This window comes from Microchirus variegatus, assembly GCF_963457635.1.
Source record: "Microchirus variegatus genome assembly, chromosome: 15".
In the NCBI taxonomy this organism is placed as follows: domain Eukaryota; kingdom Metazoa; phylum Chordata; class Actinopteri; order Pleuronectiformes; family Soleidae; genus Microchirus; species Microchirus variegatus.
In genome coordinates this window covers 24,622,449-24,635,751 of record NC_139816.1, presented here as the reverse complement: position 1 = coordinate 24,635,751, position 13,303 = coordinate 24,622,449, and the positions used below count along the sequence as shown (strand labels likewise).

The 13,303-nt window shown below is 42.7% G+C and overlaps 1 protein-coding gene across 1 annotated transcript in view; it reads right to left on the bottom strand.

Moving 5' to 3' along the window:
• lama1 (laminin, alpha 1) overlaps positions 1-13,005 on the bottom strand; it is a gene marked incomplete at both ends in the record, with an annotated part of 24,913 nt that extends 11,908 nt beyond the window's left edge. The window contains 29 exons of the mRNA XM_083901827.1: positions 67-196; positions 294-421; positions 526-711; positions 792-971; positions 1,154-1,297; positions 1,552-1,785; positions 1,858-1,994; positions 2,077-2,257; positions 2,411-2,517; positions 2,619-2,830; positions 2,911-2,997; positions 3,076-3,203; positions 3,277-3,387; positions 3,475-3,586; positions 4,406-4,620; positions 4,697-4,798; positions 5,411-5,563; positions 5,655-5,795; positions 5,906-6,051; positions 6,154-6,250; positions 6,555-6,733; positions 6,820-6,937; positions 7,049-7,138; positions 7,750-7,929; positions 8,561-8,751; positions 8,903-8,954; positions 9,104-9,216; positions 10,474-10,644; positions 12,951-13,005. Of these exons, the coding sequence (XP_083757953.1) occupies positions 67-196; positions 294-421; positions 526-711; positions 792-971; positions 1,154-1,297; positions 1,552-1,785; positions 1,858-1,994; positions 2,077-2,257; positions 2,411-2,517; positions 2,619-2,830; positions 2,911-2,997; positions 3,076-3,203; positions 3,277-3,387; positions 3,475-3,586; positions 4,406-4,620; positions 4,697-4,798; positions 5,411-5,563; positions 5,655-5,795; positions 5,906-6,051; positions 6,154-6,250; positions 6,555-6,733; positions 6,820-6,937; positions 7,049-7,138; positions 7,750-7,929; positions 8,561-8,751; positions 8,903-8,954; positions 9,104-9,216; positions 10,474-10,644; positions 12,951-13,005 (4,080 nt within the window). The remainder of the gene's footprint in view (positions 1-66; positions 197-293; positions 422-525; positions 712-791; positions 972-1,153; positions 1,298-1,551; positions 1,786-1,857; positions 1,995-2,076; positions 2,258-2,410; positions 2,518-2,618; positions 2,831-2,910; positions 2,998-3,075; positions 3,204-3,276; positions 3,388-3,474; positions 3,587-4,405; positions 4,621-4,696; positions 4,799-5,410; positions 5,564-5,654; positions 5,796-5,905; positions 6,052-6,153; positions 6,251-6,554; positions 6,734-6,819; positions 6,938-7,048; positions 7,139-7,749; positions 7,930-8,560; positions 8,752-8,902; positions 8,955-9,103; positions 9,217-10,473; positions 10,645-12,950) is intronic.
• Positions 13,006-13,303: the final 298 nt, after the last annotated feature.

Sequence of the window (13,303 nt, the reverse complement as noted above, 5' to 3'; positions counted from 1 at the left end):
ATTAAATTGTGATCAGTTTTTCCACAGTAACACTTTATGACATCATCATGACATCATCATGGTCACCTGACACGACAGTCCACTGTATCCAGGTGGACAAATGCAGGACTCGATAAATCTGGCCACGTCCCCTATGACATCAGACTCTTCCTCTGGCTCCTCCTCCACTGCTGTGTCCATTGTAATGTTAGAAATCCTTCAGAAAAGACATAACATAAACATGATCACTGTTGTAATAAAACATAAAAGACAGAATCATCAGCATATGCATATATATACTGTATCTGTAGTACCTGCTCTGCTGAAGTCTGGTTCCGTACGATGCTTTGATGATGACATACTGGACGTTACTGAGGACAGACATGAAGTCTTCATGACGCACTGACTTCTCCCACACCGAGTTAAAATACTTCCATTTGTACTGTAACACACACACACACACACACACACACACACACACATATATTAGTAACTGTAGCAGGGTTTGGTTTTGTTCTAATTTCCCAGGATTCCTTTCACCAGTACCTCTGTCATCCTAATGTCGTGCTGGGTCTTGATGCCGTTGCTCGGGGCAACCACGTCAGTGTATATCACATGCTTCTTCAGAGTACCACCCCTCATTATCACCTGAGGCTCCTGATTGGACAGTCCTGAACCGTCTTCAGCAAAGAAGGTGACGGTGTAAGACAGGAGGCCATTGTAGGACATCAGCTGTGCAAACACATGAGACACAATGAGACACTGACATCATACTGTGACAGTAAATGTTCATAATAAAGAAAGTTATTTACCTGGTCACCTTCAAACTGGGGGGGCAGCCTCCAGTACAGGGGACCAGCCAGTCTGCTTAAGTTCACCTGACGAGTGTCAAGCAACATGTCTCCGCCCTGCTGGTAAACTCCAGACACTACACCTTGCAGGTTAGACTGACTGACCAAAGACAAGAGAGAAGGAGAGCGAGCCAGGGTGACCTGTGTGTGGGGGGGAGGGGGAGGGGGGGTTAAAAGGTATATGATGTTATTTCAAATATATACTTATACTTATATTTAATTTAAAATGACATCTGACATCTGCGTGTGTCTCTGTGTGTTGTACTCTCTGAGACACACACACACACACACACAGTGAGTGTGTGTGTTGTACCTGCACTCACCTGTCCTCTGTAGACTCCTCCCTTCTCTTCACAGTCGCGGCTCAGTCCTGAACAGAAACACTGAGAGCAGCCATGTGGATTCATCGATGACAGACCAAACCAACCAGAGACACACTCCTCACAGTGACGCCCGGCCACGCCCACCTGACACACACACACACACAGAAATACCTGTTTTTAAACAGTTTGATGGAGGACGCTACACATTAAATACATTAAATATAACATTATCAACAGAGGAGCCCCATGTTTTTGTTTTATTTCCTTGACAGCTTGTTGTCAACTTGTGTGTTGTGAAAATACTAAATAAAAAGTATAAAAAAAAAGAAAGTGAACTGAAAGTTTGATGATGTGTAGTGACCCCCATCTGCCAGCAGAGGTCACTGTAGGCTCATTACCTTACACACACACGCTCCTCCTCGTTCACAGTCACACACTCCCAGCGTTGAGTTGCAGAACCGCTCGTCTGTTCCCGCTAAGTCGCAGCCACACGCAGTGCATGTTGGGTAACCGTGGTAACCAGGTGCACACTGGTCACATGACTTGGCAGAGAAGCCCTCTTTGCACGGACACTGTCCATTTGTGATGTCACACTGAGGGGAGGAGCTTCCTGCTGTGCTGCAGCTGCATGGCTAAAAAAGAGTCAATGAGTGAGTGAATAAGTGAATAAGTGAATAAGTGAGTGAGTGAGTGAGTTTCTGTACCTTACAGCCAGTGTTCAGGTCATGACCCCAGTACCCTGTCTCACACCTATCACAGGTGTCTCCCTCTGTGTGGGCGGGGCATATACACTCTCCACTCTCTGGGTCACAGTTCCCACCAGTGTGATCGCAGGTGCATGCTGGGAAAAGAACAGAAGGAACCCGGTCAGGGATTGAGGGATTGAGCCAATCAGTGGCCAGACTGACGTCGCATTCATGTACCTGTGCAGCCACTCTGATTGAATCCATAGTAACCTCTGCTACAGCGGTCACACTTGTCTCCGCCCACACCTTTCACACACTGACACCGACCATCCTCATCACATGTCCCAGACACGGATCCTGATTGGCTGCACTTACAGGCTGAGCAGCCCCGCCCACTCTTCAGGCCAAAGAACCCCGTCTGAAAAAAACACTTTTATTTATTACCTGTGTGTGTGTGTGTGTGTGTGTGTGTGTGTGTGTGTGTGTGTGTGTGTGTGTGTGTGCGTGTGTGTGTGTGTGTGTGTGTGTGTGTGTGTGTGTGTGTGTGTGTGTGTGTGCGTGTGCGTGTTACCTGGCAGATGTCACAGTTGTGTCCTGTCACATTTTCTTGACATGAGCATTGACCTGTTGTGACATTGCAAACACTGGAGATGGCACCACTGACATCACACCCACACTCTGAGCGAGAGACAGACAGAGAGACAGAGAGTGTTGTTTCCAGTAAGACAAAGCAGAGGGACTGACGTGCTGTGACGTCAAAGTAGCAGTGTCCGTCTTACCTTGACAGTCCTTCGCCTGCACAGCATCTCCATAGTAACCAGGCTGACAAACTTCACAGTGTCTCCCAGTTGTGTTGCCAAGGCAATGAAGGCACTCTCCAGTGACAGTGTCACAGTGTCCAGCTTTGGTTACGTCCACATTACCGTTACACTCACAACGAACACAGGTCCCGCCCACCACCTGTGGGTTACCATAGTAACCAGTGGCACACCTGGGGACACAGACACAGGTGTTACACTTCCTGTTTGTCTCTTTCACACAAGTCCACTCACAGTGTGTGTTTGTCCTCACCTCTCACAGTTCACTCCAGTGTATCCGACCTGACACTGGTCACATGACACCTGACCTGACGTCCCCAACACACAGGTGGGACTGAAACTACACAAACACAAACACACATTATTCAGACTGTCAGCATGTATGTGTCCTAATAAAGTCTGTTGTGAAGACACTCACCTGTTGGATGGCTCTGTCAGAGGACATGGACAAGGCCGACAGTCATTTGGCGTCCCCTCTGTGGCATCGCCATAGAAACCAGGGAGACACTGATCACAGTGAGGACCTGTGGTGTTGTGCTCACATTCCTGAGAGACACAGGTTTGTTTAAAGAGCGCTGAAAACAACACGGTGCTGTTTATTATTGGTACTGATTCTCACCAAACAAACGCCGTCGATGTCGCACTCGCCGGCGTGATCGTTACACTCACACTGCATACAATTTCCTCCAAACATGACTCCGCCCACTCTGTAAAACCCCGGGAGACATGTCTGCAACACACGACACGAACGTGGATGAGTCATGTGACACAGGTTAACAACTGCAATCATACAAAACTGATGACATAAACTTCTGACCTCACAGGAAGTGCCGCTGTAACCCCATGGACATTCACACGTCTCCACAGCAACCGCCTGAATCCCAGAGTGTGATCCTGAGTCAGCAACATCCAAAGATACAGACTTGAGACTAAAGGACAGAAGGAAACTGAATGTGAGACTGGATTAAACCTGATGGAGTCCTGACAGTCTCAGCTGTCCCACAGAAGGACTGGTAATAACCTGGACCATCCTTCAGTACCTGAGAGACAATCCAGCGAGTTTATTCTCTGATAATCTATACTCTGATCTAGCCAGACAGTGTTGCCAGATTGGGTGGTTTTCCGCCCAATTGGGCGACTTTTGTTTTTGTTAGGCGGGGAAAAAAACATTGGGCGGGTATATCAAATTTGGGCTGCTTTGGCCCACATTTGGTGAGTTTTTGTAGTCCTCATACAGGTCATTTGTGATGTAAATAATTATTGGATTGGGCGGGTTCTAAAATGTGGTTGGGCTGGAAACTGTCAATCTGATCTGACAACACCAGACCTCACCAGTCTTGTAAGCAGACCTATGTCCTTGCCTGGACATTCCCCGTCCGCTCCTCCGTGTCCTCAGGCAGAAAATGAGCCGTGACTTGTGCCTCTTTAAGTTAATGTGCTCTTTTAGCAAAGAAATGCACATCCTTGCACATTAAACATGCAGGTTTGGTGCTTGTACTTGCTGATGAGCAGCTTGACTGACTCATGTTGCAGCCAATCACAGCCCAGCAACATTTGCATGAGTAATGTGACATACAGACTGTATAGATTATCAGGATAATCATTTCTCAGGTTATTATGATTATTTCTCAGGATGCAATACATGTTTTTTGGGTTTTGTGAAACATGTTTGTTCAAATGTTTTTGACACTAACAAATTTTAATACATGTAATTAGATTACATCATATTAGATCTGATTACATCTCACCGTATGAGTCTGTCTGCAGGGACGTCCAGGTGAAATCTGACCCTCAGTGATGTCACATTAGTGAGGACAGACAATAGGTCATCACGAGTTACGTCCACACCTGTTTGGTCGTGGACAAAATGTTGGGGGACCACTGCCACGGCAACAGAGCGCTCAGCCAGTGGAGACAGAAGAACCAAGAGACGAGGAGAGAGACGAAGACCCTCGCCATTTCCCTACAGACGACACAGGTCACTCTGGGTTTTGTAGTTCATGCATATGCCATGTTTTACTTGAAACATTGTTTCTCACCTCAATGATGATGTCAGAGTGGGCGGTAAGTGAATGGTCTTCATTGTCCAATGGGATGTCATAAATCACAGAGTAGTTCAGGTAACCCCCATAAGACACCAGCTACAGACATACAGGAAGTTAGAGGTGGACAAACACACAGACAGGAAGTTAGAGGCATAGACAGGAAGTTAGTGAAACAGACAGGGACCGTTTCTCTTTCACTTCTCTGTACTTCTCTGTATCTGTACTTGTGAAACGTCATAAGTCTCAGTCCTAGTTCTGTTCCAGTATGCATCGGGTGGTGATCAAGTACAGGAGTACGCAAGTACAGAGAAGTACAGGCAAGTACAGAGAAGTACAGAGGAGTATGCAAGTATAGAGAAGTACAGGCAAGTACAGAGAAGTACACAACTATAGAGAAGTACAGAAAAATACAGAGGAGTACAGAGAAGTACACAACTATAGAGAAGTACAGAAAAATACAGAGGAGTACAGAGAAGTACACACATACAGCGAAGTACAGAGGAGTACAGAGAAATACACACATACAGAGAAGTACACAAGTACAGAGAAGTATGGCGAAGTACAGAGTACATAAGTACAGAGAAGGACAGGAAGTTGGATCAATAGACAGGAAGTTGGAGCAACAGACAGGAAGTTAGATCAACGGACAGGACGTTGGATCAACAGACAGGAACCTGCTGTTTACCAAATAAGAAAATGGTTGCCAACCTTGTTGCTAAGGAAACTGGTGGGTGCTGTCCATGACAGCACTTGGTGGGTGTGGCCTGAGGATACATTGCTGGGTATTAGGTCATTATCATGAACAGCAGCTGGGTTGAGGAGTGACTCAGAGGGGCGGAGCCAAGCATCTTTATGATACACCTAAGCAAAAAATTTAGATTTGAAAAAATATATATATTATGCAACACTCTGATGCAATATATGTGACCGGTACGTAAGGGGCGTGTCTTACCTGAGCTGTGGACCAGGTGGAGCTCTCACAGACGTCAGAGACACCGAAACAAAAACAGTCGCTGCAACCGAGAGAATTGTTGGTCTGAAGGTTGAAGAAACCTGGTTTACAGAGATCACAGTGAGCACCCATCACGTTTTCCTGAGGAGAGGACAGATAAGACATCATTCACACCTGTTCATGTGTTCACACCTGTTCACGCAGTGAATGTGATATCAAATCTGAACATCAGTGCAGGTAACACTGTTTACCTTGCAGATGCACGGCTTGCAGGGGTCACTGTTGATGCTGCCTGACAGGTTACACTCGCAGCGAACGCACCTCGGAAAATCTCTGTATCCAAACGCACAACGGTCACACTGCCGACCTGTGAAACCTTGGAGACACACGCACTGACCTGCAGACAAACACACACACACACACACAGTGAGTAACAGCATACTTCTTATTTGTGTGTGTCTTTGTTTGTTTGTGTGTGTGTGTTTGTTTGTTTGTTTACCGGGTTGTTTTTTGTCGTCTTTGACACAAACTGATGATGATGATCCTCTGGCGTCACAGTTACACTTTACACACGGAGAGTCTGAGTATGGAGAAACCTACACACACACACATGAACACATGAACACACACACACACACACATGAACCAAAACACACGCATGAACACATGAGCAAAACACAAACATACAGTACTAATGTGTACTACTAGTGTGGAGTATCAGTGTGTAGTACTAGTGTGTAGTATCAGTGTGTAGTACTAGTGTGTAGTATCAGTTTGTAGTACTAGTGTGTAGTATCAGTGTGTAGTACTAGTGTGTAGTATCAGTGTGTAGTACTAGTGTGTAGTATCAGTGTGTAGTACTAGTGTGTAGTATCAGTGTGTAGAGTCAGTGTGTAGTACCCCTGCAGGTCTGTAGTATCCATCACGACACGTCTCACAGTTGATTCCGTCTGTGTTTTGTTGACAGTCGATACAAACTCCGCCTCCACGACGAACTCCGCCGGCATTTAGACTCAACGAAAGTTTGGCAACAGTTTGATTGAAGAAACAGTCGAAGGCTTTGTTGTGACAGTTACACTCTGAGAGAGAGAGAGAGAGAGAGAGAGTTAGAAAGACACACAGGTGAGAGAGAGCGACAGGTATACAGACAGGTTCACTGTCTCACTTTCACATGTGTTTCCATCAGAGATGGTTCCTGGTTGCCATTGCTGCTGGTGGTAACCAGGGCAACACTGATTACAGTTCTCTCCACAGGTGTTGTGTTCACACACACAATGCAGCTTCTGTAAAAACACACACACACACAGGCTGCAGGTCAGATCATGTAACCAGGTAACCAGGTAACCAGGTAACCAGGTAACCAGGTAACCAGGTGAACAGTTAGGTCTTGTTACCTTGGTAATGGGGTCCAGCGGGCAGCTCTTTGCGTGTCCATAACAGATGCACATCCCGCCCACAGAAATATCTTTGATGGAGTAATAATACTGAGACAAAATAAACAAATAAACATCATTTCATCTCAAATTAAATGTAACAGAACTTTTGTTGCTGTGTCAGAGGAATTAAAGAAAGCTTTAGGTTGTCCATTTAGGGGGTGGGAGTGCTGGACAAAGTTTAGGCTGAGTTGTCTCTCTCAGCTGTCCTCTAGAGGTTGTTTTGGTGCCACCATCAGGCATGTTGGAGGATGTGCAGCAGCTCCGTGTTCATTACTTCTGGTCTGGTAAGGACTGACAGAGAGGCAGGCATCGTCCCTGTACTGTATCATGGACAAGGACATTGTGTCCTCCACTGCTCGGCTACGGAAATTTTTTTCCAGAGGAGAACATCTGAAGCTGACCTGACTGGACAGTTATCAGTTATCATACCAGGTATGTGGCTGAGAACTGGTCTTCAACAACTTATCTAAACTTCCTGTTTAGATATGTCCATGCCAGAGCTGGAGTGATGAGGTCCAGAGTCTGAAGGGTTTAGAAGAAACCTTCTACGCTCTGTTGAATCAGCTGGACACTTTCAAGAGCTCAGCGGACGATCGAATGGAAGCTTCATTTGTTGTATTTACAGACTATACTTTGTGGATTGCTAAAATCTGTCTCACCCTCCGGGTCACGATGGGGTCAATGTCTCGGGGGTCATGGGTGATCAGTGTCATCAGGTCTGCATTCAGGGTTCTGATTCGTTGAAGTCTCAGTCTGATGTAACGAGCTGATGTGAAGTTCAGGAGGTCAGAGGTCAAATCGTCTGCACCAGGTCGCCCATTAATCAGAGAGGTGTGGATCTGAGAGAGAGAGAGGTTTGAAACCAACAACAGTTGAAATCATTCTGTCACATTCATATTCATTAAATGTCCATCGTGCAGAGAGCAGAGCGCTGCCCTTTGACCCCAAATCTGACCAAACGTGTCCACAACACTGACTCTGCTCATTCCATTTCTGTCCAAACAGTATTTAGTGTCAAGTGTTCATGTCGTTAATGAAAACTATGACAAAAAATGATGATCAACAGCACTTTTTCACAGACGAACACGAGATAAAGTTAAATAAATAAGAATAAAGTTCATGTGACAAAAACTACAACGGAATCTACGGACACTTTCATCGACGAATACAAACAAGAAATAAAAAGTGAGGCCGGGACAAACTGGGGAGAGAACCAATCAGAAGTGAGGAATAATAAGACGAGGTAGGGAAGGCAACAGGTGTGAGCGATGTCTTGTCCTGTCCTCTCCTGAGGTAAAAAAAAGGCAATCAGAGATGGCAGACTTCACCCCATTCACACAACAAGCCTATGGCGCCCTCTGTTAGTCATATTTGTAAGTGCGGAAGCACAAACAAACGGACAGATACTTCACTCCACAGAGTTATTGTTTTTGCCGGCTTTGTGTCTGTATTTCTGTCTGTCACACTTACCTCTCCATGTTCCAGTGGGTTCAGTCTGGAGTAGTAGGACGTGCAGATGACTTCAGTGTCCCTCTTGTACGTCGGTGGACCAAGTCTTGGAGTCACATTGTAACGAGTCAAACACTCTGTGTCACTGATGGCGTAAAACTGCCACGGTTCAAAGGTCACACCATCCAGAGAGCGCTCGAGGATCCAGTTACCTGGGAGACAGACAGACAGTTGAGACAGGTTTGGACGGACAGACAGACAGACAGACACAGACAGACAGACACAGACAGACACAGACACAGACACAGACACAGACACAGACAGACAGACAGACAGACAGACAGACAGACAGACAGGTCTCACCAGGACGAGGAGAGTTAGCTGCCTTGATGATGATGTAAGCGACCTGAAAAATCTGAACAGAAAAATTATATTTAACACATTTGACAACATGACCAACATGAAATAGTCCTTTAATAAAGTACTTCTATAATCAGGTGTAGTAATTACAGTACTTTTGATAGCCAAGTATTTATTATAATCAAGTGTACTTTGATACTTCACCTGTTTGAGGTCCAGTGAGATCGTGATCCAGTGAAACTGTCGTCCATTCTTGATGCTCGGACTCTGGAACCATTGGTTTGTTCCATCAATGGCGTTTGTGATTGGATGACGTTCTGAAGACGAGTGCATGCACACACACACACACACACACACACACACACACACACACACACACACACACACACACACACAATTATGTTGAATCCTCTGTCATGTTAAAGTCAATAATCAACAAAATTATGACACAGTGTAAGAATAGTCTAAGTTTCTAGTTTGCAGATATAAAGTTGGTGTCAAGTTGTTTACTTGTTTGCATGTGTACAGTTCTTAACTTGTTTACAGGTGTAAAGTTGTTTACTTGTTTGCAGGTGTAAAGTTGTTTACTTGTTGGCAGGTGTCAAGTTGTTTACTTGTTTGCAGGTATAAAGTTGTTTCTTTGTTTGCAGGTATAAAGTTGTTTACTTGTTTGCAGGTGTAAAGTTGTTTACTTGTTGTTTACTTGTAAAGTTGTTTACTTGTTTGCAGGTGTAAAGTTGTTAACTTGTTTGCAGGTGTAAAGTTGTTTACTTGTTGCATGTGTACAGTTCTTTACTTGTTTACAGGTGTAAAGTTGTTTACTTGTTTGCAGGTGTAAAGTTGTTTACTTGTTGGCAGGTGTAAAGTTGTTTACTTGTTTGCAGGTATAAAGTTGTTTCTTTGTTTGCAGTTATAAAGTTGTTTACTTGTTGTTTACTTGTAAAGTTGTTCTTTGTTTGCAGGTATAAAGTTGTTTACTTGTTTGCAGGAGTAAAGTTGTTTACTTGTTGTTTACTTGTAAAGTTATTTACTTGTTTGCAGGTGTAAAGTTGTTAACTGGTTTGCAGTTAACTTGTTTGCAGTTGTAAAGTTGTTTACTTGTCTGCATGTGTACAGTTCTTTACTTGTTTACAGGTGTAACGTTGTTTACTTGTTTGCAGGTGTAAAGTTGTTTCTTTGTTTGCAGGTATAAAGTTGTTTACTTGTTTGCAGGTATAAAGTTGTTTCTTTGTTTGCAGGTATAACGTTGTTTACTTTTTGTTTACTTGTAAAGTTGTTTCTTTGTTTGCAGGTATAAAGTTGTTTACTTGTTTGCAGGTGTAAAGTTGTTTACTTGTTTGCAGGTGTAAAGTTGTTAACTTGTTTGCAGTTGTAAAGTTGTTTACTTCTTTGCAGGTATACAGTTGTTTGCAGGTATAATGTTGTTTCCTCTTACTGTTTGTTACTGTCAGCTTGATTATTTGGATATTTGACAAATTCAAAGTGATGTTCACATGTTCACAGTGAATGCAGATTACAGTGGACTCTGGTTCTGGTTCAGAATCCTGGTTCTGGTCCTGGTTCTGTTGTTGTACCTTTGGATAGGACAGAGTTGGCGTCACATTTAGGACAGTGTGGGTTCTTGATCTTTCGTCCTGGAACATGGTCGACCAGTTTACAGTAAACCTCAGGCTCTGGATCTCCACAGGTGGCGTTGCTGCTGATGATGGCGTTACTCGCCAGATTCAAGATGGCTGGAAACAAACCTGAAAAGCAAGTGGAAACACAACTGTTACAGAGAGAGAGAGAGACTGTGTGTGTGTGTGTGTGTGTGTGTGTGTGTGTGTGTGTGTGTGTGTGTGTGTGTGTGTGTGTGTGTGTGTGTGTGTGTGTGTGTGTGTGTGTGTGTGTGTGTGTGTGTGTGTGTGTGTGTGTGTGTGTGTGTGTGTGTTCTTTGTTTTCACACACAGATGTGACTCAGAAGGTTCTGGAGTGTCTGCATGTAAAAGTAAGTGAGTCACCGTCTGAAACTGTTGTCATGTGACCACCATGTAATCACGTGACTGACTTGCATTTTATCTCATATTAAATCATTTTGAACTTAAGTTGAACTGATGCATGATTATTGGTTACTGGTTATTTTATAACACTGGTTCTGATTTAAGTTCCATATTTACATGAACACATGAAGTGAAGCTCAGGATGATGAATCTGAAACTTTGTCATATGACCTTCATCATCACTGACTTTCATCCCTTTGTTTCAGATCATGTAACCTCAGAGGTCACAGGTTAAAAAATTGAAGATAATCTGAAACATGTTTGTCGGAGATAAAGTGTTGAAAACCTTTGATCAGTGACTGATACGTTAAACAATAGATGAACTGAAGATGACCTAATCACTGATCAATTCAAATCATCTCAGTCACAAACATCCAATCACTGTGTCACAAGGTCGTCAATCTGTAACATGTTCATGATTTATCAGTGAGTGTGAGGTCACCACAACTTAATCCTTCAAACATGTTCTCCAAACATCACTTTGTTTTGTCTGTTTTTCATTTCACCTTCAACACATGAACGTTTCATTGTCACATCTGCAGAAACTCATCTCTGTCCAGAACCAACAACAACTCTGTCACCACAATGGTTACATTATAATATCATATTATAACCAATGATTACATCATAATCTCATACTATAACCGTAATGGTTACATCATAAATCTCATACTATAACCAGTGAATCGTTCATAATCTCATACTATAACCAATGATTATATCATAACCTCATACTACAACCGCAATGGTTACATCATAAATATCATACTATAACCAGTGATTACATCATAAATATCATACTATAACCAGTGATTACATCATATTATCATACTATAACCGATGATTATATCATAATCTCATACTATTACCTCAATGGTTGCATCATAAATCTCATACATAACCAATGATTATATAATAATCTCATACTATTTCCTCAATGGTTACATCGTAATATCATGCTTTAACCAATGATTATATTATAATCAAATACTATAACCAATGATTACATCATAATCTCATACTATAACCTCATCACATTATAATCTCATATGTAAACCAATGACTACATCATAATCCCATACTGTAACACTATAAACTCAATGTTGCATCATAATTCCATACTATAACCAACGATTACATTATAATATCATATTATAACCAATGATTACATCATTATCTCATAATATAACCAACAATTACATCATAAACTCATACTTTAACACTATTACCTCAATGGTTACTTTATAATGTCATATTATAACACTATGACCTCAATGATTACATTATAGAATGAATCAGTGAAGTCGTCTGTGTTTGTGTTTCACCTCAGTGCCAGAGGGATGAGTTCACACCTGTACACACACACACACACAATAATGTGGGGGGTCTTTTATGGTGGTAAAGAGGAAGAAGGCGGAGTTTGACTGTTAACTCTAATTAACACACATAGTCTCTCACAGCAGGACTGTCTGTGTGTCTGTGTGTGTCTCTGTGTCTCTGTGTGTGTGTCAGTCCCTCATAAATATCTTGATCAATCACAGACTGATATATCACTGATAAATCGTCAATGATTTAAAGACTAATGAACGTGTTTGTTTTTAATAATTGATATGATTTTAATTTAAACCTCAGTTTAATAATCAGTTAACTGTGTGTGTGTGTGTGTGTGTGTGTGTGTGTGTGTGTGTGTGTGTGTGTGTGTGTGTGTGTGTGTGCACATATAAAACAAACCAATTCAAACGAAACTTCTTCTTTTTTCAAATTCAAAGTAAAGTAACTTGTTCATGTTAATATTTACTTAAAGCTAACATGCTAACAGGCCTTCAGCATGGGATTACAATATTTAAAAAAAAAATCATCTTCACTTAATGAACATCTAAAGTGTAATCTGATGATGATTGATCATAAGTGATGTAACAAAGTTATGGTTATTTAAAAAAACAAAACAAACAAAAAACAGAATGTTACAATGTTACACAACAACAGAGTAAAGACAATAGAACATTTCTCACCTCTCTGTTGAGCTGATGTTTGCTCCAAGAGAAACAACAAAAGCAGCAGCTTCATCTTCTGCTGCTTCTGCCTGAAACTCAGTCTAACTGTTCACTTTATAACAAGTGACTAACCAGTGACTAACCAGTAGCTAACCCTCTCACAGCTCTCACTGCAGCTCGACCAGCACTAACTGCTTAAATAAATCTGCTTCACAGGAATGTGTTGCTGCAGAGTCTCTGCTGGAACGCCACAGTGACTTTACCTCTCTCTATCACCCCCCCTCTCTCTCTCTTTCATTCATTCTACTCAATAAGAGGGGGAGGGGGAGGAGGGGGAGGAGGGGTGGACTGTACCATCTCACAGACTGACG